The 26310-nt window shown below is 39.7% G+C and overlaps 3 protein-coding genes and 1 long non-coding RNA gene across 4 annotated transcripts; 2 read left to right on the top strand and 2 right to left on the bottom strand.

Annotated features, from left to right (window-relative positions):
- Nucleotides 1-477: 477 nt before the first annotated feature.
- Nucleotides 478-2231, bottom strand: LOC125215530 (proline-rich receptor-like protein kinase PERK5). Its single transcript, XM_048116973.1, has 5 exons — nt 1787-2231; nt 1629-1715; nt 1460-1530; nt 1305-1381; nt 478-1027 (listed from the first exon to the last, which is right to left on the bottom strand). Exons 1-5 carry the CDS (start codon nt 2217-2219, stop codon nt 499-501), a joined length of 1197 nt encoding a protein of 398 aa, XP_047972930.1. The 5' UTR covers nt 2220-2231; the 3' UTR covers nt 478-498.
- Nucleotides 2232-2243: 12 nt separating this feature from the next.
- LOC125209659 (glycine-rich protein DOT1-like) lies at nt 2244-2982 on the top strand. Its single transcript, XM_048109247.1, has 2 exons — nt 2244-2337; nt 2516-2982. Exons 1-2 carry the CDS (start codon nt 2244-2246, stop codon nt 2980-2982), a joined length of 561 nt encoding a protein of 186 aa, XP_047965204.1.
- Nucleotides 2983-3659: 677 nt separating this feature from the next.
- On the bottom strand, nt 3660-7925 carry LOC125213782 (acidic leucine-rich nuclear phosphoprotein 32-related protein). Its single transcript, XM_048114517.1, has 3 exons — nt 6577-7925; nt 4041-4726; nt 3660-3960 (listed from the first exon to the last, which is right to left on the bottom strand). The coding sequence occupies exons 1-2, from the start codon at nt 7690-7692 to the stop codon at nt 4460-4462; spliced, it is 1383 nt and encodes a 460-aa protein (XP_047970474.1). The 5' UTR covers nt 7693-7925; the 3' UTR covers nt 3660-3960; nt 4041-4459.
- Nucleotides 7926-25062: 17137 nt separating this feature from the next.
- On the top strand, nt 25063-26182 carry LOC125210615. Its single transcript, XR_007174386.1, has 2 exons — nt 25063-25123; nt 26031-26182. It is a non-coding gene; the product is annotated as an uncharacterized LOC125210615 (long non-coding RNA).
- The last annotated feature ends 128 nt before the right edge of the window (nt 26183-26310 follow it).

Below are 26310 nucleotides of genomic sequence, written 5' to 3'. Positions count from 1 at the left end.
CTTAATCAATTAGATCATTCATATTAAATTTAGAAGAAATGTTATTCTTTATCAATCTCACAATTTTTTCTTAACATAATCTTTACACTTTTTTGTTAACATAATCTTTACTCCATATCAAACTACTACCTCCGTCCATAAAAAATAGACAAAGTTGTAAATAACACGAGTTGTAATGCGCAATTGGTAAAATAAGAGAGATAAAAAAAGGTGGTGGAAGTAGTCATGGTGAATTGTGGGGTCCATATTTAGAATGATGTGTAGACTTAGTATTTGTTTAAAACTTTCTATATTTAAAATTGGTCTAATTTTGGTGGACGATTCAAAATGATAAAATCAACGGAGATAGTATTTATTCAAAAGAGCGGATTTGAAATTTCATTTGGAATTTAGGTCAGACGGCTTCATGTATATATATATATGGTTTGGTAATCCTACATGATGTACATATACATATATGATAGATGTGAGTGGAGATATAAGATGATGATTTAGACATCAATGACTATCAACCTCGGAGGAGTCGGTACCGTACTCGCCGCTGGTGAATTCCCCAGACGCCATGACCATCTTCTTGAACTTCAACATGTCGGCATTGTAGGCACGCGTGTCGTACACCTCAGACCCCCCGGTGGGGTTGAACACCGTGCTCTGCCCCGGCTTCACCCCCTCGTTCAAGTCCTCCAACGACGAGTCCCCATCAAGCGCCCGCACTATCTGACTCATTTTAGGCCTTTTTCTCGCTGAGTGTCGTATGCTCGCAGCAGCACAGCTAGCCATGCAAGACAACTCAGCATGGAGGAATTTACCCTCAAGCCGTGGATCCACCAGCTCTTCGAAGTTGCCATCTTCCATTGCCTTTGTTAGAAGAGGCCTCGCCCAGTCTACTAGGCTGTCTTCCATCATGCTGTTTGACAGGTCGATTGGCTTCCGTCCAGTGATGAGCTCCAGCAGCATCACCCCGAATGAGAACACGTCTGATTTTTCTGATAATTTCCCGCTTGATGCATATTCCGGTGCTAGGTACCTACATTTATTCAAATCATCCATCAATATGTATCACATCAACTTCATTATATATAGAGAGAAAGTTGTGATCAATTGACAACTGAGAATCATATAAGCTCGTTGGTTAAATATATCAGTTGACATCACAAATTATTTTTGTTGCTAACTTTCAATGGCACCTAACCCTACTGATATTAATGAATCAGCGAACTCATACTAAATCAAGAACTGATATGTTATGTTACGTGATGCCAACTAATTAATGGTATGTGTACTGCACATCGCTCACTGCTCACCCAAAAGTTCCCATTACGCGTGTAGAGACATGAGTATTGTTGTCAGTAGTAAGTTTTGCCAATCCAAAATCGGCCACCTGCAAAGTCATAACATGTTGTAACTTTAATATATCTAAATTCATTGATGAAGGCGGCATAGAAAGTAATTGAAGTACCATTGCTTCATAGTTATTGTCAATAAGAATGTTTGCGGCTTTGATATCACGGTGGATAATTCGTGGTGAACCTAATTTCACAATAAGCAAAATAACATGATCATAAACAATAAGTAGATAATAATTGAGAATAGCTAGAAAAATGAAAGAAGAAGAAGAAGAATCACACAATCTTCGTGTAGGTATGCAAGCCCCTTAGCCATGCCAACTGCAATACGAAGCCTCGTCGCCCAATCAAGCACAGGTTCGCCTTTTCCTGCAGGCAACCAATTAGGGGCAGTTTGATAGAGAAGATAAGTATGAGACAAAATTGGAGGATGTAAAAACCATGAAGATGAAACTCGAGCGTCTTATTAGGAACAAACTCGTAGACGAGGAGTTTGTTCCCATTAGCGATGGAGTATCCAACAAGGGAGACGAGATGGCGGTGGTGGACGCGGCTAATGATCTCAACCTCAGCTTGGAACTCTCGCTCGCCTTGGCCGCTGCCGCTCTTGAGGCTCTTGACGGCAACATCTCTCCCATCAGGCAAAACACCCTTGTGCACGGGGCCGAAGCCGCCTTGCCCCAACAGGTTGGCTTGAGAGAATCCGTTGGTGGCTGCGGCAAGCTCCTCGTAGCTGAACTGGTACATACCACCCATGTTTTGCGATTGGATCGCGCCATGTTGGCCTGAATTATAACCCGAGCTAAATTCGTTAGTTAAATTCGGGGCCCACCCACCGCCCATGAAGCTTCCGGCAGGAGGGTGGAGCTTCATGGTTGGATTAATAAGTTGTTGGCCATGCCATTGCAATGGTTCCATTACGTAATCGGATTTTCTTTTTCTTCGCTTACAAGCGAGGCAGAAGATGACGAAGAGAAGTGCGATTATCACAGTACCTCCCGCGCCAACTCCGGCGATGATAAACCCGTTCACATTCTGAGAATTTTGAGGGTGTGGAGGAACCGGGGGTGAGGCAGCGGACGCTGGGAGTGGAGGGTTATGAGAGAAATTAAAAGGCAATGTAGGTAGTTCTGGAGAAATAGGTATCGGTTGGGGTGGAGGAATTGCAGGCAACGAAGAGGAATTAGCTTGTTGTGTAGGAGGATTTTGCGAGGCAGCCACAGGGGGTGGGTTTGACGTCGGAGATGGGGGCGTTTGGGTGGGAGGAGATGGCGGGGGAGTGACTGTGGAAACTGGTGGAGGAGGGGATTCGGAATTTGATGTTGCGGGAGGCGAAGGGGGAGGGGATGAGGGCGGTGGAGGGGAAGAAGTTGGTGGGGGCGGAGGAGGTGAGGTTGGCGGGGGAGGGGTGCCTGCTGGGGGCGGGGGCGATGATGATGGAGAGGACGGGGGCGGAGTTGATGATGGAGAGGGCGGAGGAGGCGTTGATGCGGGAGGAGAGGGCAGAGGCGGTGTTGGTTCTGATGGAGGCGGTGTTGAAGGAGGAGAGGGAGGAGAGACTGTTGAAGTTAAAGATGAAGATGTTGAGGGATTAGCCTCAAATAATGACGGTGACGACATAATGATATGTAACTAAGCCGAAACTCAAAGCTCCAGCTTCGTTGATCTCTACAGCATTACATGAAGATCACATGCATGAATTCGCCGTTTTCTAAAAAAACATTTCTTGAATCTTGATGATGATCATGAAATCCCTAATTCATGGGATGACCAACATGGTTAATTAATTTGAACGTGCTCTGTCTCTCTCTATTTCGTTTTTCTGCAAAATTCAATATGAGAACGACGATAAAGATAAGACAGAGAAGTTATGGCGAATGGTGTTACTTGCTATCTTACGAGGTCTGCCCCCTTCATTTGCCTTCCTATAAAACAGCCTCTTTATCTTCAATATCTCGTAATGATAGGGGGTTAGTTATTCAAAATATTTCACTTCTTAAGTCAAACTCGACAAGTGGATGACACAAAAATATTCACGAATATAAAGTGTAATTTCATAATTTTCCCATTTTATTACTTTGTTGGTTTGCTTAGTTATAAAAAACCATATGAAGTATTTCTTATTTTTAATTATGTTCTATTTTTTGTTCAATTATTATGTTTTGAAATTTTAATAAAATTCCTATATTTGTTTTTTTTTTTCATTTTCATGTAATAGCAATTTAGATAAATATATTTATAAATATTGCAATATAAATAATTTTATAAATTAAAGAAATAAGAAAATAATGAATTAGAAAAAAGAACCATCCGTGAATAATAAATTGGAAATTGCATTATAGAGGGGCTACTCATAAATTTGGTAAGATATTCCAAAAGTGATCAACAATATAAATGATGGAAGTAACGTGAAAGTTGATAAGAGACACAACATGGCCTTGTGTGGGTCCCTTCGCCACCAACATTATTTACAAGTGCATAAAAGCGTACAACACAGCCTAAAATCGCCAAAACCAAAGGTAACGGCGACGCTTGGGCTGATTGACGCAACATATGCAAAAGCCCATCATGGTAATTGGTAATGGATCCACTCAGCTCGAGTGCCTTGAAACACCTGCAAAAAATAAAAATAAGTAGAGCATAAGTATTTAGTTAAAGCTAGTTGATGATAGGATAAGAAAACCATTATATAACCTTGATCCAACCCATATGCTGCACGTGGAATCAAATTTCACAAAACGACGCCGCCTCGGAATTCTTTTAACTGATCCAATAGAATACACTCACGTTTGTACAATCTCAATTCTGTTTTTTCTTTTTCCATTTTCCCTCTAAAATATGTCGAAAAAATGAGTATTTCCTTTTCTGCCGTCGCCACTACTGAGTTGCGGAGCGAGTTGAACTTGGATTCGAATCAAGGCATAACACCACATGCTGAAGTGAAGCGGGAAATAAACCACTTTTTAAACACTCATTTTCATGCTGTCCAGTTCCAGCCATAACATAATTTCCCTCCAAAATATTGTCTAGGGACAGACTCTTTCAAACCCCATTTTTACTAAGTTCAAGTTTTCCACCATTCTTCCATATAAACATAGCTGGCCCCTCCATCTCTATCGCTGCTTTGATGATGGCTGCACCATGTCTTCTTCTTCTTCCTCCTCACCATCATCCCCATCATCGTCGCTGTCCCCATTTCTCTTCCTTTTATGGGAAGAGGACGCGGCCGGCAATTCCTGAACCTCGCCATCTTCATCATCTTCATCTTCAACATCTTCCTCCAATTCAAGGTCTTCACCTTCTCCACCACCACCATTATCTTCTGCTTCCACCCGCTCAACTGGTTGAAACAGGTATCCAGCAGACCCATAATCGTCTTCCTGCAATCAACCAACACAACAAATTTACCATTAGCTATCAAACTCAAACTACAGACAACTAAATCCATACAGAGAAGCAATCAACCAACACAACAAATTAACCAGTAGCTATCAAACTCAAATTACAGACAATTAAATCTATACAGAGAAAGCAATCAACCAAAACAACAAATCAACTAGTAGCTATCAAACTCAAATTACAGACAACTAAATCTAGACATAGAAAAACATACTGTAAACATACATGGAAAAGGACTATTGAACATGGTTAAAAAACACGCACACACAAAGAACACTCAAAATTAATCAAAGGGTATTATATACACAATTAGATTGACATAAATAAAAGAAAACCTAATGCAAATCTCAACATGTAAAACTAATAGTTAGCACTTCACCTTCACCTGATACTGAGAAGTTAAACCACAAGCCATAAACCAAATTTGACCAATACTCAGTATGTCAATTCATGACATCTTAAAGGGGTTCAAATATTGGGTTCAGGCACAATTTTCATGAAATCAGAGAAATTTGGAAATCATTTTTCTATAAAAACAAGTATGGCCTCCTGCACTCATGCTACATTAATGAATCACAAAAAACATGGGCAGATACAATTAAATTAAGAGCACCAAAACAGTTTTAGTATTACAATAATTTATTCTTTCATTTTTTGAGTTGCAAGAACAAGCTAATTGTAACCACCAATTCTAAAGAATAAAAGCCAATTCAAATCATACATAGATAAGGAGCAAATGGTTTTTCCAGTTATTGTAAACTGATTGTTTTTTACCTGGAAAATGAGAAACTTCCATAAAATCACAAAATTCTAAATCAGGCTATGCAAAAATAATGATTTCCCATTAAAAATATTAAAAGACAGGTCTCTACGTGATTAATCATTGGAAGGGGGAATCTAATGGTTTTCCGGTAAGTTGAACATCAACAATATTAAAACAATTTTTACCAGGATTAGAAGCAAGGTGATTACAACCACAACTCACTGTCACCAGTAGTTTTTTTTAGCAGAAGTTCATACCAAAGGATGGCTTCTCACACTGTAGGACAAATTTTCAAAATTTTGATATACCAAAACAGTAGGCACAGATGAAGATTTATTTAAGCAACTTTTTAGTCAATAATTCAGAAACACAAGTTCACTAAAAAAGATGAAGTCAAATCTAAAGAACCAGATTTACATGCAATTTTCTTTACAACGTCAGGTTATTTTGGCAAAGATTTCATATAAACATAATAACCAAAAACCTTGTAGGTGCCACTGTCAAATAGAAACCACAAAAAATAATGATATTCCACTTTATTGCTTAAGAAACCACTGACAGATAAGGCAAAACAAGTTCTGAAAAACACAAACATTAATGCCGCAAGGATGTCCAAGAAAGGCAAAGCATGATCATTAACAAATAGAAACCACAAAAAAATTTGATCTTACACTGTATTGCTTAAGAAACCACTGACAAATAAGGTAAAGCAAGTTCTGAAAAAACACAAATTTAAATTCAGCAAGGGTGTCCAAGAAAGGCAAAGCAAGATCATTAACTAAACCCCTAGGCAGAATAGAAAAACTTAATGTAATTAAAAAATAATAATGACAGAAAAAACCAGTGTGAGTTCTTAATACACAGAAAAACTGCAACCAGATTTTGGCAAACCACAAAAATACTACAAGACTTTCAAGCTAAAAAGTGCATTTGCATTTAATTAGGCGTAATGTGAGATTAAAGTGGTTAAATATGCATTCATCTCCAATTCAACTGCCAAAGGAAAATTACCCAACACAATTCAACGGCACAAAAGAAACAAGATGTCAATTACAGAAAAAATTATACCTCATCCTCAGCCTCTTCTTCATCCTCATACTCCCCATCCTCCTCAACTGCCTGCTCTTCCTCTCCCGTCTCCCCATCATCATCCTCATCGGCATCGTCCTCTCCCTGCTCATGTGCATCAATTTCCCCCTCCGTGCTTGTGAGCCTATCAGTACTCTCGGCCTCCCTCAAATCCCTATCATCATTATCGACTTCTTCCTCCTCCCCGTCCTCATCATCGTCGTCTTCATCCTCGTCCTCAACACCATCCTCCCCATCATCACTGTCATCGATCTCGTGGACTTCCACCACATCCTCATCATCACCTTCGTCATCTTCAAACACTTCCTCCGCCGAATCATCTTCATCATCTCCCTCCTCCTCATCATCTTCCCCATCCACAACCTCTACTCTAAACCCATTGGTATGATTATGAGAACTGCCAGCATGACTCAAGCCGTTGATCGCCCTTGACGTCTCCGCTTCCTCCTCGTCGGCGTCGCTCTCCTCATCTTCATCAACATCCACAACCCCATCGCTGCCCGCTATCTGCCCATTGCTCAGCCTAAACGGGTGGTCCTCACCGTCTATCTCTCCACTGCCGGGATCATCCTCCTCCTCCTCATCATCATCGTCTTCATCATCCGACTCCGGGCGCTCATTCTCCTCCGCATCCATCTTGTCCAAATATTTCAATGACCTAATCAAACCGAAAACACGAGATCGGTAGTCCTTAATCCGCGTAACAGGGCACTCGTAGAGATCCAATGAGACCAGCCTCAGCTCGGCCAACGGTCTCAAGTCGTTAATATCTGAAATCCTGTTATTCGACAAATCGAGGTCCCGCAACGATTCAGGTCCAGCCGCGACGAGGAATTCGAGCCCACCGGCGATCCGATTATCCGATAAAATAAGTTTCTGCAAATTCCGGAGGCGTGGGAACTGCTCCAGCGACGAGGCGCCGATGTTGGCCATAGACAGGTGCTGGAGATTGTGGAACTTCTCGAAGAGCGACGGCGGCGGCAAACGGCCGTGGACGCACTTCACCGCGCCGTCGAGCGTTAACGTCCGGACCAAATCGACGTCCGTCTGGCCGTCCAAGGCCGTTTCCACCGCCCTCTCCCAGATCTCATCCATTGTTCTATCAATCCCTATTTTCCCACTGCATAAAAACACGAGCGGATTCCTATATCCAATATCCAATTCCTATTATGAGATTGATTCGAAAAAGGTTTAAACCCTAGAATTTGGCTTTGTAGAAACTCTCTCTCTAAAATTCTGTGTGTATGTCTCTCAGAGCTGGTTCGCTATAAGATATTGGAGGAGGTGAGTCGCCTCCGAGTTAGATGAGTTAGGGTTGGTTGGATTTGAGTTAAGTTTGACCGCGGTAGGGTTAGAAGAGGAGGCAGAGGGAGTTTGACGAGTAAGTGAATTCACACCGTCAGATTAGAAAAGCAGGGATCCATGACGTGGTAGAATTTTTAACGGTTGTGATGGATGGATAGTGTGTTTCTTTTGAAGAAAAAGTCTGAGAGTAGAGAGCGAGCAAGTCACGCGCTCGGCAAGTCTGATACGTCTCCTTGGGCGGTGTAAATATGGCAACCCACAGAGGAATATGCCATTTGGATTCCTTGTATTACGAGATTGCCATTGTTAAATTCATGGTTGGAGAGTGGTGTGCATACTAGTAGTAGCAAGGCACGGGAAAAAATAATGAAATATCGAATTAGGGTACAATGTGATTTTTGGTACGGTATGATCTCTTATCGAAATTTTTCGGTAAGATAACTATATGTACTTAAGTATACACTGTAAAATATAATCTAATTATATATGAAATTATATTTTAGACTATCTTCGCCCCATAATAAGAGTCGTATTTTGGCATTTCAGTCTGTCCCACAATAAAAATCACATTTCATTTTTAACATTAATGATAAGTAGGCTCCACATTCCACCAACTTATTTTATTCCCATTTTATTATAAAACTAGTACTCCCTCCATCCCAACTAATGTTTTAAAAATCGGATCAGCTGGCGAACCGGCGAAGTTACTGGTTCATGGTTCAACCGGTTCAATCACTGGTCGAACCGTTTTACTGTTGCAAATACATATAATTAAGTATACAATATACAAAATATATTAAATTTACATATAATCAATAATATATCACAAATATTAACCTTATATTTTAGTTGTAATGTAAATATTAAAATTTAGTAGTAAATGACTAAGTTTCATAAATATTTTTGTTAGTAAATAAAATTAAATATATGATTCATTACGTATTGTATATAAATTTTTTTTAATATTTTATATATAAATAGATAAATTTAATTGTAACTAAAAAAGTGTATTAAATGAAATAATATTATATTAAGTAATAGTTAAACATGAATAATTAGTTATTTTATATAAAAATATTAATATCAATGGTTAGTATATATAAATTAAATATATATTACAAGAAAAATATTAATATTAAGTAATACTAATAAATTATATTTGCATATAAAACATATTAAATTTATGTGCAGTTACAAACTGATAAGTATATTATAAAAATCTAGTGATTATTAAAGCATAATTAAAATATATAATATAATTAACAATTTCTTAAAAGAATATAAAATTAAAATAAATTATCATTTTATGTGGATAAAAATATCATTTTTAGTGTATAAGAGTTATTAATGTTAATATTATTTTAAAATGGTCATATGGTGGAGTGGTAAAAGTGTTATTATATAGAGAAGAGGTTATGAGTTCAAGTCTTGCCAACAACAACTTTAAAAAATTGGTTTTTGGTTCACGGTTGAACCGGTTTGACCGGCCAGTTTCGCTGGTCAGTATCGGTTTAACATGTTGGCGGTTTCTAGGGGTGAATCGGATCGGACTGCCTATCGGTTCGGGGTTGAACCGGCCGGTCCGGTCCGTTTTTAAAACATTGGTCCCAACTAAGTTGAGATACAACTTTTGGGCACGGAGATTAAAAAATTGTATTGAAAAGTAGGAGAGAGGAATAAGGTAGGAAAAATAAAGAGAGAGTAAAGAAAGTGTTGGACTAAGAGCATCTCCAATGGTTGGCAAGCGACCGGCTAGTTAATTCCCGGCGCTGGCCGGTCCGCTCGCCGAACCATTGTGGGCGGTGAGCGCCATTTCGGCGAGCGCTGGCCGATGCGCTCGCCGATCGGCTCGCCGCCATTGTAGGCTGACGATCGGCCAGTGGATTTTTTTTTAATTTAATTTCCGAACAACTAACGTCATTTTCATTTGCACCACTTGTTTTAACGAGCTTTCTCTCTCTCTGAATTTCTGTACAAGAGCAATAACGCGAAATGAGTAACGCGGGTGGTAGTGGTGGTAGTGGTGGGGATGCTGAGGAGGAGTTCGAACGACAAGTGTTGGAACAGTTAGAGGCCTTATACGACCCGCGAGGCAGAGCGGCTGTTAGAAAGGGCCTTGCATCCGTGGGTACCTCGACCTCGACCCGTTGTCCACCGCCGAGCAGTGATTGATCGGGATCACGTAGTTGCACATCAACGGCTATATGACGACTATTTCGCAGAGCAACCGCGGTTTGGGGACAACCTGTTCAGGCGGCGTTTTAGGATGAGCAAGGCGGCTGTTTATGCGTATCGTTGATGCTTTGGAGCGTCGATATCCGTGTTTCCGCTTCAGGCACGATGCGGCTGGCAGACCCGGCCCACTCGGCTATTCAAAAGTGTACTTTGCGGCAATCAGGCGGTTGGCCTACGGAGGCGCGGCGGACATGCTGGGGACGAGTACCTCCACATCGGCGAGACGAATGCCCTGGATTAATCTGAAGTATTTTACTGTGAGGCATCGTTGAAATATTCAGGGACCAGTATCTTCGAAGCCCTACCCCTGAAGACTGTCGGGATCTGATGCAGATGCACGGGGAGAAGCATGGGTTCCCGGGGATGTTAGGCAGCATAGATTGTATGCATTGGGAGTGGAAGAACTGTCCCGCTGCCTGGAAGGGGTTCTACACCACCGGCTACAAGGGAAAGAATCCCACGATGATCCTCGAGGCCGTAGCTGATTACCGGCTGTGGATTTGGCATGCGTATTTTGGGGTAGTCGGGTCGAACAACGACCTCAACGTCCTCAACTCGTCACCCCTTTTCAACGAGCAGTGCCAGGGTGTCGGTCCGGCCATCAGTTTTGTCGCCAACGGCAACCGGCATGATATGGGCTACTACTTGGCGGATGGGATATACCCTAGGTGGCCCGTCTTTGTGAAGACGATCAGATGCGCAAATGAGGACAGGAAGGCCTACTTTGCGGAACGGCAGGAGTCGGCGCGCAAGGACGTGGAGCGCGCATTTGGTGTGCTCCATGCTCGATGGGCGGCAGTTAAGGGTCCAACGCGTTTGTGGCATGTCGACTGCATTGCTTCTATATTGTACGCCTGTATTATCATGCACTACATGATAGTCGAAGATAAAGGTGTACAACTGACTAGTTGGGTCAATGACGATGAAGCCGGTCCAAGCCACGGCGTGGCCACCCCCAACGTACGAAGGGGGGTACCTCACGATGAAATCGGCCGCCTCCAGGCACATGCCGACATGCGCCAAGTGGATGCTCATATTCAACTCCAAAAGGATTTAATTGAAGAGTTGTGGGCGCGGAGGACTGCACGACGATAGTTTTTTTTGTTTTATGTATATTTTTTTTAGGACGCACTGTTTAATTTAAATGAAATTATTGCATTTTCTCGTATATGTGTCATAAATTTAATTCTGTATTTTGTGTTTAATTCCGTAAATTGAATAGTTTTTTTTTTTTTAATTTTTATTGTTGTGACTAGCCTATGGCTAGCTTATTGCTTGTCCAGTTGCTTGTCCTGATGATGTGGCGGGAGGAATTTTAATGTTGATGATGTGGCAGGAGGAGTTTGTGGCTAGCCTATGTCTACCCTATTGCTATTGGAGATGCTCTAAAGTAAGAGTGATTAAATGTTTTGTTTTTTGTCGAAAAAGGAAATGACTCAACTAAGTTGAGACATCCCAAAAATGAATGCGACTCAACTTAGTGGGACGGATGGAGTAGTATATATAAGTGGGACACATAGTCCACTAACTTATTCAACCCACTTTTCTTTATATTTCTTAAAATCGGTGCCTACACCAAATGTGACTCATATTATGGGACGGAGGTAGTATATTTTAAAATTAAAGTATACTATTTTTTAAAGTATAAAATATAAATAATATTCTAAAAATTCAAATTATCTATTTTCATTAATGTTGAAAGTTAGGTGTACTGCAAAAGTACAGTATACAGAACTTCGGTACAGTATATCGAAAATGAGGTACGGTATCTGTATGGAAATTCGTCTTACCAAAAAAAGGTATATCGAAAATTTTGGTAAAGTAAAGGTATATTTTTTCGCATACCGAATTTACAGTAAGGTATACAGCATGGTGGTTTCGGTAAGATATACTGTATCTACCTATCCCTAAGTAGTACTCCTTCGTCAATCAATACAGGGTCAATTTGACTAGGCACGGATTTTAAGAAATGTACTCATCCGTTTAAAGGAAGATGATCCATTCCTTGGGCGGCACGAGATATTATGCAGCTTTATTTTGTGTAAGAGAGAGTGATTAAAGTACATATAAAAAGTGTTTCAGGTTTTAGTTATGAGTCATCTTGGATGAGACAAACCAAAAAAAGGAAAGTGGGTCATATTCGTTGAGACGAATGAAGTAGTAGAAAGTGAGTGGAAAGATTAGTAGAAGATGGGTCCTACTTTCATATATCGGTTTTATAATGAAATGTGAGTGCAATAAAGTTAGTGGAATGTGGGTTCAATTACCAAACAAAGTGCAAAGTTTGTGATATTCTAGACTAATTTTAAACTTCGTGGAAAATACCAAACTTTGACCAAAGTTTATGATTTTAGGAACCAATATCCTGTGTTTTTTTACTACTTTTGGTAATAAGCCCACATTTCATTAACTTTATCTCTCTCATATTTTATTATAATATGCTAAAGTTAGACCCACTTTCCACTATCTTCCGCCATACTTTCTATTATATTTTTTTAAAGCTTATGTCAAATAAACTTGAATCTATTATTAATGAATGAATAAGACATTTAAAAATGATTAAAACTGTACTAAATTTAGTCATATGATCTTGATGTTAATATAATATATTAAAAATATTAATACGATGACATGAGTTTATTGTACATTTACTACATTGATATATTATGATAGTGCATTGCTTATTGACTAAAACAAAAGTTCATGAAAGTATTATCATATTTTATCATCCGAACATATGCAATTAGGATATTTTTATAATCCCTATAAAATGATCTAGTTAGATATAATATGTGGCAAAATAATTTAAATTGAGATAATTATATGAATTCAAAATTCTGAGACATTTTTTAAGATACAGAAAATAGTTAATTATAACTAATTTATCAGTAGTTGACATATATAAATATACTATACTCCCTCTGTCTCAGATAAGATGACACGTTTTTTTTTTTCAGTTTGTCCCAATTAAGATGACACAATTCTATTTTTTATGACATTCTCTCTCCAAGTAATACACCCAACCATTTTTTCTCACTCCAATTAAAATATCCAACTCTCTTTCTCTCTCCGTTTAATACTAATTACACTCATCTTTTATCTTTCCAGTCAAACACATTAATCAAAAACTCCTAAAATTCCATGTCAACTAAGAAACGCGTCATCTTAGACGGGGCGGAGGGAGTAGTTTTTTTTTCAATGTATTGATACTCGAGACTAGATCATCTTAAACCTTGATTTGTTGATCTAATGATTAATTGTAGTTCGATAATGAATACAATTCTACCCTCTTTATTGTAACACCATATCCCCATTTTAGGTCGTTAGATCTTAAGATCGTGTGATTCTTAAGCTGCCACGTGGCAGCATATTTTAATTAAATTAGAACATAAAAAAAACGCTGAAGGGCAAAACTGTTATTCTTTATTTTCAGTTTGTTACCAGATTGTAGTCTTACTTTATGAATATTGCAGTATTACTCTATGAATATTGCAGTGCTACGTGTTGCATCATTAGTGATAGTTTTTTACATTACCGGATTGCAGTATTACTCTTTGAATATTGCAGTGATACGCTATGAATATTGCAGTGTTACTATATAAATATTGCAGTGCTATGTGTCAACATCATTCGTAATAGTTTTTTACCTTACCATATTGCAGTATTACTCTATGGCTATTGCAGTATTATCAAGTAGTATTTGCAGTTTACATATTACCAAATACGTTTCTGATTTAAAATTTTGTGAATTGACTAAAATACCCACGACTGCAATATCCAACACATAAAACTGCAATCCGAACTCTATTTCATCAATTCAATCTTAGGCGTTCATCTTATAGATCTAAGGGTTGGGATTAGTTGTATGTTGTCACTCTAAATATGGTGACACCCTAATGCTCTCCTATATATATATATATATTCTAAGATTATGATCAAAACAAGCATATGAGATTTATTAAGAATGTGGGAAAACTAGTGTAATTTGGTTTTGGTTTGATTTCACTAATAAGAATGTGGGGGACTAGTTGAAAACAGACATATATATCACCTTGCATGAAATTTTCATGCTACACTCCATAATTGATCTGTTGTTGATTATATTTGCATATATAATTAGTAATGGGTATATACTCATGAAAAATATGGTGACTACCTCTTTAGCCCTATGTCGATATGGTTGATGATAAGATTGTTCGCGAATACACTATGTGATATAGCATATTTGAGCACTCATTCAGTTAGTACACATTTATTTGGTGTCATGTGATGCCCAAGTAGAAGATTGTTGGAAATTTGGGCTTCCACATGACTAATTTAATGTGTATGACTATTTTTCAGTTGCTCACTTAAAGTGATGCATTAAAGACTAAAGTTTGGGCTAAAGTATATTTATTTGTTATGGAAATAGAAGTAGGTACCATATGAGATTTTCTATTTGGTGAGGGACTGACTAGAAAATAAAGGGGCTTAAGGTTATGGTCCCTAGACGTCTGAAAAACGTTTGATATCTTTGTATTCTCTCGGCAGACTATTGTGAAGAACGTCTTGAAGATCCATAGCCGATGCAAAGCAATTCCGCCTTTCAATTCGTTATGGATCATGGTACGCTTCCACTCGACAGTTTATGCTCCTTCTTTGTCGTTCTTGGTTAATCATCATAGAGAGATTTATGTAATTGTTCACTCAATTAATCCCAACATGTTTAGTAACACGCGCGAAGGTCATCGATAGTTAGTTTTTGAGTTATTTTATAAAAACAAGATTCGAAAAGTAACAATGACTTTCATAATATCTAAAAATAAACCCCGTGTTCTATTTATGTGTTTTACAATAAGCCTTATTTCTTAAAGGAATATCAGAAGTAGAAACAAAGAGGTAAAAAGAATCTAATCGAGTGGAAATATTAGATAGCAATTCCTTGGAAATATTACAAGAAAGGAAAAAAATGTGGAAATATTACAAGAAAGAAAAAAGACCACGGAATGAATCAGTGTGTGTTCGATAAATAAAGGAATTTTGCATGACTCTTCAGAATTACAATAGTTCGTTGTAGACATTAAATTTGTGATTACAAGTAAGCTGTGGTTCCTGCAATTAATTCTAATATTAGTTCTAAATATTGTACATACTAATAAGGTGCATTTACATTATATAAATTCTGTACATTATGTTGACATTACATTATACATGAATAAAATGTACATTATTAGTGTGTATAATGTATATTATTTTACATGGTTTGATGTTTTAATATACATTATGGTTTTAATATACATCCCTATATATATATATATAAATGATATTTTCTCTATATTTCTCTAGTATTAAATATGATATTTTCTTATAATTTAAATGCCTGAAATGATATTTTTTCAGTTCATTTTTTCAATCAATTTATGTTAGATCATCTAAAATTTTAGAAAGTAAAAGATGAAAACAAAAAATACTATAAAATCCTTAAATATATTAATTATAAAATCTAAAATTATAAATTTATTTATCAAAATAACTTGTAGCTAAGTTTAATTTTGACTGTGATTCGATTATTTTTAATATTAAAGATAAAAATTAGGATTAATCAAAGATAAAGAATTTAGGATTAATTAAAAATATTAATTTTTAAAATTAAAAAAATAATGAAATCACAATCAAAATTGAATTTAACTACTAATTATTTTAATAATTAAATTTATAATTTATAATTTTAATTTTTATTAATAAAATAAATAAGAATTTCATAGTATTTTTATTTTAATATTTTACTCTATACTTATTTAAGAGAGAGAAAAAGTGGATTTGACATAAAGTGAAATGAAAAATATCGTTTAAGACATTCAAACTATAAGAAAATAGCATATCCAATACTAGAGAGAGAGGAAAAAAAAATCATATCTAATACCTAGATATGAAAGTTCAAAAATATCATCCATACCTTGGGAGTATTTTTAGTGCAAAATATCATCCACTAGCCTTGGGCCCAGCCCACAACCAGGCCCACGAACAAGCCCAAAGAACAGCCCAGAGACCACCCAAAGACCAATTGCCAAGATCCATGTCCAAGTCCAAGGACAAGGGCACGGGCATGAGCACGGGCACGAGCACGAGCATGAGCGCAGGCTCGGGCTCGAGGTTCGAGGCACGCGGCTCGCAGCGGGGCGGGTGGCGCGCGTGTGCGCTCTTACAGCCCATCTTAGTCCACTATAATTATTATATGTAATAATCCTTCTTATTAAATACTAGTTTAATAAGGTTGTAACTTCCAATGTGGGATAATTAAGTCTCTTAATTATTCCCTAAGCTTCTCTCATAGCTAATTAAGTTTGCAATTTTGCACAACTTTAATCCATTATTTCTCACTCATCGGGAATCGGATTTGAGAAAATGAATATACCACGGTCATCTACTCCGAACGTAGATCGACACTATATCATTTAATTTCACAAAATTAAATGCCTCGTTGAAATTTATAATTGGTCAAAGTCCATTGACCGGCATAGATTCCAACAATCCCCCACATGAGTGGAAATAGCCAAATGCATATGCATGCAGACACAAGCTCAACCCTCGAAAGGTATATAAGCATAAGGATAGGTAGCTTTTAGCTTTGAACCTTCCATAGTCAACGCCATCGGATACACATGCGGCCTAGTAGCGCGATGCTTTGAACCAGTCCCCCACGGCGTGCATCGAGACAATTGTGTTAACACTTAAACACCTCAACCTCATCCGTTCTCACGTTTTGTGTCCTTTGCGGCCTTGGACACCACTTTGGATTCATAAGTGTGTAATTTGAAGCGGCCACACTTCACACTTACATAGGTGATTCCTGCTCGAGTATCTTGCCCTACTCGGTCTCTTTGAGAACTTAATCTCCTTGAGATTCTTAGGAATCATTAAAAGTCATAGACTTATCCTCACCACAAGGCAAGTTTTCAAACACTCCATTGCTCTCTAGGGAATAGATGTAGATGAGTGTTTCTCACGAACTCTCATAGCTTAGTTTTCCCATTGAACCAAGTTCTTGGGATCTCCAGTCATCATGGTTGGGTTACCACTATGACAATTCTTTAGTTTGTGGATTTCAAACTCATTCCCTCTAACAACTTATTCATCTGATCACGGTTTAACCATTTGGTTAGCGGATCCGCTAGATTATCTATTGACTTCACATAGTCAATTGTAATCACGCCTGTTGTGATCAAAACGGAATTATGTCGTCGACGAATATGTCGAGACTTACCGTTATAGAAGCCATTGTTCGCCCTCCCGATAGCGGTTTGACTATCACAGTGAATCAACACTGGTGGCACTGGCTTAGACCAACCTGAAATATCCTCAAGGAAGTTCTTAAGCCACTCGGCTTCTTCCCCGGCTTTATCTAAAGCTATGAATTCTGATTCCATGGTTGAACGGACTATACATGTCTGTTTCGTGGATTTCCATGAGACAACACCATCCCCAATAGTAAAGACGTATCCACTTGTTGAAAGTGAGTCCTTATTGTCGGATATCCAATTCGCATCACAGTACCCTTCAAGTACCGGGGGTATCTCGAAAAATGTAGCCCATGATTTTGAGTATGTTTTAGATATCTCAAAACCCTCACAAGAGCTCTCCAATGCTCTTTGCTTGGATTACTCGTGTATCGACTCAACTTGTTCACGGCACAAGCAATGTCCGTTCGAGTGCAATTAGTCAAGTACATAATGCACCCAATGACCCGTGCATATTCTTCTTGTGCAATGGGTTCGCCCTTGATTTTGCTCAAGTGAACATCGAGTTCAATTGGAGTCTTAACCGGCGCGCCATCGTAGGCATTGAATTTCTTCAATATCTTCTCAAAATAATGAGATTGGGTTAAGATGATTCCATCGAATGTTCTTAGAATTTCCATTCCAAGAATTACATCGGCTAGACCCATGTCTTTCATGTCAAAGTTTCTCTTTAACATGGCCTTTGTCTCGTTAATCACTTGAGTGTTACTACCCATGATTAACATGTCATCAACGTAAAGACACACTATAACGTACCCGTTATCAGTGCTCTTAATATAGACACATTTGTCACACTCGTTGATTTTAAACCCATTTGATAACATTACATTATCAAATTTTAAGTGCCATTGTAACGGCGCTTGCTTCAATCCATATAGGGACTTTACGAGTTTGCATACCTTTTTCTCTTGTCCAGGTACTACAAACCCTTCGGGTTGTTCCATATAGATTTCATCCTCTAATTCACCATTTAGAAACGCAGTCTTAACATCCATTTGATGAATCTCAAGATTGTGCAATACAGCAATCGCGAGAAGCACTCAAATAGATGTAATTCTCGTTACAGGTGAATAGGTGTCGAAGAAGTCACGTCCTTCCTTTTGTTTAAAACCCTTTACAACCAATCGGGCTTTATACTTATCCACTATTTCATCGGCCTTAAATTTTCTTTTAAGCACCCATTTGCACTCTAAAGGTTTCGCACCTTCGGGCAAATCAACCAACACCCAAGTGTGGTTTAGCAAAATTGAATCAATTTCGCTTTGAACAGCTTCTCTCCAATGTAACCCGTCTGGGCCATCGAAGGCTACTTTTATTGACGTTGGCTCTTCATCCAACATAAAAGCAATGTAGTCAGGACCAAACGTTTTTGGTGTTCTAACTCTACTACCACGTCTTAGTACTGCATCACTTGGATCAGGCCTCACTCGCTTGCGCGATTTAGGCTCTTCATCCGTGGATTTAGAACTAGTGGCTTCATCCACTGTTTTAGAACTAGTGGCCTCATCCTCAATTCTTGTCTCATTTTGGGACTTCTTCTTTGTCCTTGCAAGGATATGTATTTTCGAGAAATACGACATTCCTTGACTCGATTGTTGTTCCTACTGTGATAGTCGATATTTCATACTTGTGAACAACAAATCTATATGCACTACTGTTAAGTGCATATCCAATGAAGATACAATCAACCGTTTTAGGTCCAATTGTGACTTCTTTGGGCGGGGGAACCATCACCTTCGCCAAACGCCCCCACACTTTGAGGTATTTGTATGATGGTTTCCTTCCTTTCCACAACTCATAAGGAGTGATGTCTTTTCCTTTGAGTGGAATTTTGTTTAGGATATAGTTGGCTGTCAAAATAGCCTCCCCCACATGTTCTGGGGTAATCCTGAACTCAGTAGCTACGCGTTCATCATCTCTTTTAGAGTTCGATTTTTGCGTTCAGCTACACCGTTAGATTGTGGTGAATATGGAGCTGTTGTTTGATGAATTATACCACTTGCGTTGCATAACTCCTTAAACGGGGCTACATACTCGTCTCCTCTATCACTTCGAATCGCTTTAATTTTACAACCAAGTTGATTCTCAACCTCGTTTTTATAATTTTTGAGCGCTTCAATTGCTTCATCTTTACTTCTTAAAAGATAAATGTAGCAATATCTTGTGCAATCATCTATAAAAGTGATAAAGTACTTTTTACCACCTCTAGTTTGCACCATCCTTAAATCACATACATCCGTGTGAATTAATTCAAGGGGTTTTGTTTTCCGTTCAACTGAGTGAAACGGTAACTTAGTCATTTTCGCCTCAAGACATATTTCACATTTGTCTTGGGTATCCACTTCAATTGCCTTTAGTAAATCTAAATTTACTAATCTTTTCACGGCTTTTGAATTTACATGTCCCAATCTACAATGCCACAAATTTGAAGACTTGGTCAAATAAGAGGAAGTAGATGCTTTATTATTATTGTTAGCCAAAGACTTTGGAACAAGGCGCGTGGCCACACTAAGCTTGAAAAGTCCGTCGGTTACATAACCTTTTCCGAGGGACTTCCCAAACTTGTACAAAACAAACCTATCAGACTTAAATACAAGTTTAAACCCCATATTAACTAGTATTGATCCTGACACTAGGTTCTTGCGGATGTCCGGGACATGCAGCACATCCTTCAAAGTGATCGTGACGCCAGACTTCATCATGAGTATCACATTGCCAATGCCGAGGACCTCGGACGATGCTTGATTCCCCATGTTGATCTTCCTTCCTTCAACAGCGGTGTAGGAGGCAAACTTGCTCCTATATGAGCAGACATGAGCCATAGCGCCGGTGTCGATGTACCAGCCGCCTTTGTTGTCAACGAGGTCATCTTCATTCCAGTCCTTGAACTCTTTCTCAACGACGTGAGCTGCCGGCTTCTTCTTCTTGTTGCGGCAGTCTTTGGCAAAGTGGCCAATTTTGCCACACTTGTAGCATTCGCCTTCAAACTTCTTTGTAGGCTGCTTTCCCTTCCCCTTGTCCTTCTGATTTGGGCGAGGGCGTTTGTTGGAAGGACCGCCCCGCTCCAACAAGTTGGCTTTGGCCTCAAAAGGACCTTTAGCCTTTTGATCAATTTTGCGCACGTCGGCCTCGATGCGCAGTTTCACGATCAAATCTTCAAGGCTCATCTTCTCTCGCTTGTGCTTGAGATAGTGCTTGAAGTCCTTCCAACTAGGAGGAAGTTTCTCGATTAGTATGCACCGTATAAAGTTATCGGGCAAAATCATCCCTTCAGCCACGAGTCCGTGGATGATCATTTGGAACTCTTGAACTTGTTCCATGACCGGTCTAGAGTCGACCATCTTGTAGTCCATAAATTTGGATACTACAACATGTTCAGTACCTGCAGCATTATCGATACTGTACTTTTTCTCTAGGCTTTCCCACATCTCTTTGGATGTGGTTACAACGGAGTATACATTGTACAAGCTATCATCTAAAGCACTTAGAATGAAATTTTTACAAAGATAATCTCCTTTGCGTCATGCTTCATAGTCCGCCAAGATATCGAGCCTCGTCTCTTGATCACTTGGCGCGGGCGGCTCGTTCTCCGTGAGGAAGTTGGCGACGCCCAATGTTGTCAAATAGAACAACATCTTTTGGTACCACCTCTTGAAGTCAGATCCTCCAAACTTAGGTGGCTTCTCGGCGGGTGGCATCATTCTAGGTGCCAAAGGTGCCGCACTTGGTCCTTGGAAGGAACCATTCATGTTGCCCCCGAAGGAGCCAACAACATGGTTGGGCATAGGGCCCCCACCATTCATGTTGGGCATAGAGCCCGTCATGGTCGCACTGGTCCCGAAGGAGCCAATACCCGTGCTGAACCCGAAGGTTCCAACACTCGCATGAGACCCGAAGGCCCCAGCAGTCGCGTGAGACTCGAAGGTCCCAGCATTCGTGTGAGACCCGAAGGCCCCAACACTCGATCCATTAAAGGATCCGAAGGAACCACTAAAAGTGGAACCAACCGACCCACTCGAGGTGGATCCACCAGTGAGCCCATGGGTATTAGTATACACCCAAGGGGTTGTTGATGAAGATGGATAGAGCCCGGGAGTTGGCATCATCGTGGTGGATGCCAGAGTGGATGAAATGATGGCGGCGGTGGTGGCTGGAGTGGTGGCAGCGGCAGTGTTGGATCCAGTCGACATCTCCAAGCAAAGGTGTTCAGTTTTGAAAGTTTTAGGTTCAGTTATATCCAAAATCCTTCAAAGGCAAGCTATCTCATCTTGCGATTGTTGGTTTCAGGATTACAAGAGATAAAAAGCCAGGCGTAATACAACCCAAAAGGAATATAAGAGAAATAACTGAAACTGAATTACAAGGAGATCGAAATTATAAGCCGTAGGAAAAGGAAATAGTCGAGTCGATGAGGCCTCTTTCCGCAAGACGAGATACGCCCCGGTAGTGCTCTTCGGATTGACGTTTCGTCCCCAAAGATAAAACGGCTAGCGTCTCTGATGAAGCAGCACCGCAATCAACAAAGCTCCGGCGAACTGGATGGAGGTGAGGGCAGAGCTTTCGACAGAAAAACAATGCAAAGAGGGAGAGAGCTTATGATGCAGAATGCTTTCTAGTGTTTGATGTGTGTAGAATGCATGGAATGGCTAGCCTATTTATAGGCTCAGTCCACTGCAGGGGGTCAACGCAGCCTTGATGGCTGTCATCAATGCTAGACCGTAACGGTCGTCGGTTACGAAGCGTTACAGAGCTGAGAGGCTGAATCTAGAAGCTTCTAGATTCGATCATGACGTGGACTGTCACGTGTCAGCCACGTTGGCTTACCGCGTCATACTAACGAGATGTCATCCCGCTTATCTCGCTGACGTGGAAATGGTGGTGGTCTAAAAAGAACTAGACTCACTAGCCTTGGGCCAAGCCCACAACCAGGCCCACGACCACGAACAAGCCTAAAGAACACCCAAAGACCAATTGCCAAGATCCGAATAGCCCAAAGACCAATTGCCAAGATCCAAGTCCAAGGGCAAGGGCAAGGGCAAGGGCACGGGCGCGAGCTCGGGCTCGGGCTCGAGGCTCGAGGCTCGCGGCACGCGGCTCACGGCGGGGCGGGCGGCGCGCGCGCGTGGGCTCTTACAGCCCATCTTAGTCCACTATAATTATTACATGTAATAATCCTTCTTATTAAATACTAGTTTAATAAGGTTGTAACTTCCAATGTGGGATAATTAACTCTCTTACTTATTCCCTAAGCTTCTCTCATTGTTCATTAAGTTTGCAATTTTGCACAACTTTAATCCATTATTTCTCACTCACCGGGAATCGGATTTGAGAAAATGAATATACCACGGTCATCTACTCCGAACGTAGATCCAGACTATATCATTTAATTTCACAATATTAAATGCCTCGTTGAAATTTATAATTGTTCAAAGTCCATTGACCGGCATAGATTCCAACATGGTTTATTTGGCGAATGGGATATACCCTAGGTGGCCCGTCTTTGTGAAGATGATAAGATGTCCGGTCGAAGAAAATAAGGTCTGCTTTGCAATCCGACGGGAGTCAGCGCACAAGTATGTGGAGCTGGCATTTGGTGTGCTCCAGGAACTGACTGATTGTACTGCATTCCTGATATCATGTACGCGTGTATTATCATGCACAACATGTCACGACTGCGCCTTGCTAAGGATAGCATGGCTCGGTAAATCATGACCAGGGGAGGGAATTAAGAAGAGGGGATAGAAAGGGGACGAAAGAATTTACAATAAGACATGCAAGTACTTCTTCATAAGATAAAAGAGGTTCACAAGACACGAAAGATCATGAGAATTTAAAAGAGTGTTTAACGTAGGTCACTCGTTACTAATCATTTTTCCTATGACCCATTAGTACAAAATACTACAACATAAGCACAGCGGAAGGAGTTGTAACCATATGGTCATGTGTATGAAGACACATGCCACGAAAATCCTACAAAAGAGATGAGACGACCACCAACTCCACTCAGCCACCAGTTCATCACTTGCTCAATCTGCACATTTAGAAATACATGCAGGGCTGAGTACGGGGTACTCAGTGAACACATTGCCGAAAGATACATATATAAGAAAAAGTTATTATCATGCCATCACAGTAACACACGGGGGTTTTCTTAAAGGCCCGAGCGTACTAAGTTCATTTTCATAAAGTTCGCTTGATCAAGCTAAGTTCATTCCATCAATCCGCCATATCTGATAGTTCATTGTGTGTCGGGAAGGTGGCCACCTTCCACGATCACATTGACCGGCCAACCCTTACGATGACTCACGGTCCATTCTTTTGTGTACACTAACTCGAATAGGATCTTGGTCCTATTGGAGCCGAATTCGTTTCATTCATTCATTCATTTGGCATCGCCAAGCAGATAGGCATCATAAAACAAATAATTTATGGCACGATAACATTTTAAAAAAAGTAAGTGCAATTTTATCAAACAAAAATCATTTCATATATTTGATAATTTTATCCACACTTAATGTGTTGGATATAAAGCCCACCTCAAAGCTTCCGAATGAAATGCTACAAAAGCTTGGCCTTGGAAATCAAACTCCGCGAACACGCCCTTCTTGAAATAGTATAATGATTTAAATTAGTTTTATGAACATTCATAAGGTGCATGAAGAGAAATGATCCTACATGGATTATGCGTCCTATGCTCGTGGTGCGATCAAGATCACTTCATTTCACTTAAGAAAAGTGGATCTTTATTTTATAAGAAACCTTGAAGTAATTAAATAATTATTTGGGAGAGGGTTCATTAAATCCATACATTCTTATCTTCAAGAAAAATTAATTACTTAATTAAGGAGGGTTTTTACATTAATTTATCATAAGATTAATTATTTAAAAGCTTCAAACATTTTAAGAAATATTAATCCAAAATTAAGAGATAAGGTTCATTTTATTACTTATGCTTCAAAGCCCAAACTTCTCATTTCCTTTAAATTCTCGGCCCAAAAAGAAATAATAAGAGACCATCTTACTAAATTAATTACTTGGCCCAAAGGGGAGGCCCAATAGTGTGTTGCCCTAATTTCACTAAAAGAATTAGCCTCCCTTCCTTCTTCCATTTCAAAAAAAAATATTTCTCCCCTTCTCCAACATCCCACTCTCTCTCCAATCTCTACCGGCGGTTTTGGCGTTGCCGGCGAGCGACGCCGGCCGCCGGTCACGTCTCCCCTCTCCCCTCTTTCTCTATCTCGGCCTCTCTCTCTCTCTCTGCCGCCTCTCTCTCTCTCGGCCTCTCTCTCTCGGCCGCCTCTCTCTCTGCCGCGAACCGCCACCTCCGCCGTCGCCGCCGGGCCGCTGCTGCCGTCACTGGTGGGCTGCTGCCGCCGTCGCCGCCGGGTACACGGCGGTCTCCTCACCGTCGACCGAGAGAGGTAGGAATTTCCCCCATTTCCCTTTTTTTCTCTTCTTCTTTATTTTCTCAAATTGAAGGCTTAGGACTAACAATTAAGTCTTGAAATGTGAAGATTCGGATAGATCGTGAAAATGGGGTCGAAAGAGATTAATTTCGTTGTGAAAAGTCGGACAACCGCCGGAATGTTGCCGGACTGCCGCCGGACTACCGCCGCCGCCGGTGGGCCACTGCCGCCGGTGGGCCACTGCCGCCGGTGGGCCACTGCCGGGCAGTCTCTCCGAGGTCCGGCAGCTTCTTCACTCACGAGGTAAGCTTTCCAAGATCGTTATTATTGTGCAAAGAAGATCTCTAATAGTTTAGGCATTGCTTAATTGTTTTCTTTGTCTAAGTTTTCTATAGTTAGGGCAATTCCATTCTAGAAAGTCATATGCATATTTGATATGAAAATCATTAGGGAAGAGGCATAATAATATGGTTTGAGTATTAAGCACTTTATTCCTCAATGATCAAGCTCTAGTTTTGGTTTTAAGTTCGATGAAAAGTTCTAGATGTTAAAAAGGGTGAAGGAAGTGGTATAGAATTGGTATTTGACATGGGAGGCTTCAAATGTTCATGCTTTACTAATTGTAATATGAAAATGACAATGTAGTAAGAAGACAATTGTTAGGAGAATTTACCTTGAGAAAAAGGAGAAGAAGAAGAATGGTAGTGTGTAGAAACTTGACTTTCTTCTTCAAGCACTTACTTCATCCTCACCATGAGATAAATTTTGTTTAGGGATTTTGTGGATGAACAAGAGAATTAAGGGTAGGGATGGTGATGAGACTTTGCTTCCTTGCCTTAAAGATTTTACATTCTCATTAGAAGGAGAACTTTGATGGTAAATGTTTTGAGTGGTGAAAACAAAGGAATTATTAATGGAGTGATGATAGTATTTATAGAGGAATTGGGAGCAAGATAATCCATGGTTAAAAGCTTGATTCATGGGTGGAGGGGTATTGCCCAAGAGTTATGGACTTTTTGCCATAAGAGGCAAGGTGGCTAATCAATCTTTCAAATTACTATAATTGGTAAGAATATTATGTCTCGTCACTTAAAAGACGTGAGCCGTCGTTTGGAAAACGTGAGCCGCCGTTTGGTTTGCGTGTTTGATGTGATTTGATTTCGTCGATTGTCTCGTCTTGATTTAACGTGCTTCTTATCCGTTCGTGTAGGTATCGGGGTTCAAGACGTGGCTATTGCGCAAGATCCGGAGGGCATGGAGAGTATTTTATTATTATTTTTTTAATATTTACTTAAACGTTGAACTCGTGTACGGACTTTTATTAGAGCAAACATCTATATTGACTATTACTATTTTTGTTCACTACTCAAAATATACTTCACAACGATTAATCATAACAAGAAGTAATAATAAGAAAATTTCGACGCGAAACTTATATATATATATAGATCGATGTTCTAAGCCTTAGGGTAAAAAGTCGGGATGTTACA

Source organism: Salvia hispanica, chromosome 3 (assembly GCF_023119035.1).
Source record: "Salvia hispanica cultivar TCC Black 2014 chromosome 3, UniMelb_Shisp_WGS_1.0, whole genome shotgun sequence".
Taxonomy (NCBI): Eukaryota; Viridiplantae; Streptophyta; class Magnoliopsida; order Lamiales; family Lamiaceae; genus Salvia; species Salvia hispanica.
The sequence above is the reverse complement of the archived record's forward strand: the minus strand, read 5'-3'. Positions and strand labels throughout refer to the sequence as shown.

What these genes read in the sequence shown, in the direction of transcription:
- LOC125213782 (XM_048114517.1), bottom strand. Translation starts at nt 7,692, where the DNA reads ATGGATGAGATCTGGGAGAGGGCGGTGGAAACGGCCTTGGACGGCCAG. An exon ending in AAGAAGAGGCTGAGGATGAG is followed by an intron (nt 4,727 to 6,576) that starts GTATAATTTTTT and finishes GGTTGATTGCAG; the next exon opens with GAAGACGATTATGGGTCTGC.
- LOC125215530 (XM_048116973.1), bottom strand. Translation starts at nt 2,219, where the DNA reads ATGAAGCTCCACCCTCCTGCCGGAAGCTTCATGGGCGGTGGGTGGGCC. An exon ending in GCTCGAGTTTCATCTTCATG is followed by an intron (nt 1,716 to 1,786) that starts GTTTTTACATCC and finishes GGTTGCCTGCAG; the next exon opens with GAAAAGGCGAACCTGTGCTT. An exon ending in ACAATAACTATGAAGCAATG is followed by an intron (nt 1,382 to 1,459) that starts GTACTTCAATTA and finishes ATGACTTTGCAG; the next exon opens with GTGGCCGATTTTGGATTGGC.
- LOC125209659 (XM_048109247.1), top strand. Translation starts at nt 2,244, where the DNA reads ATGCCATTGCAATGGTTCCATTACGTAATCGGATTTTCTTTTTCTTCG. An exon ending in AGAGAAGTGCGATTATCACA is followed by an intron (nt 2,338 to 2,515) that starts GTACCTCCCGCG and finishes GAGGAATTGCAG; the next exon opens with GCAACGAAGAGGAATTAGCT.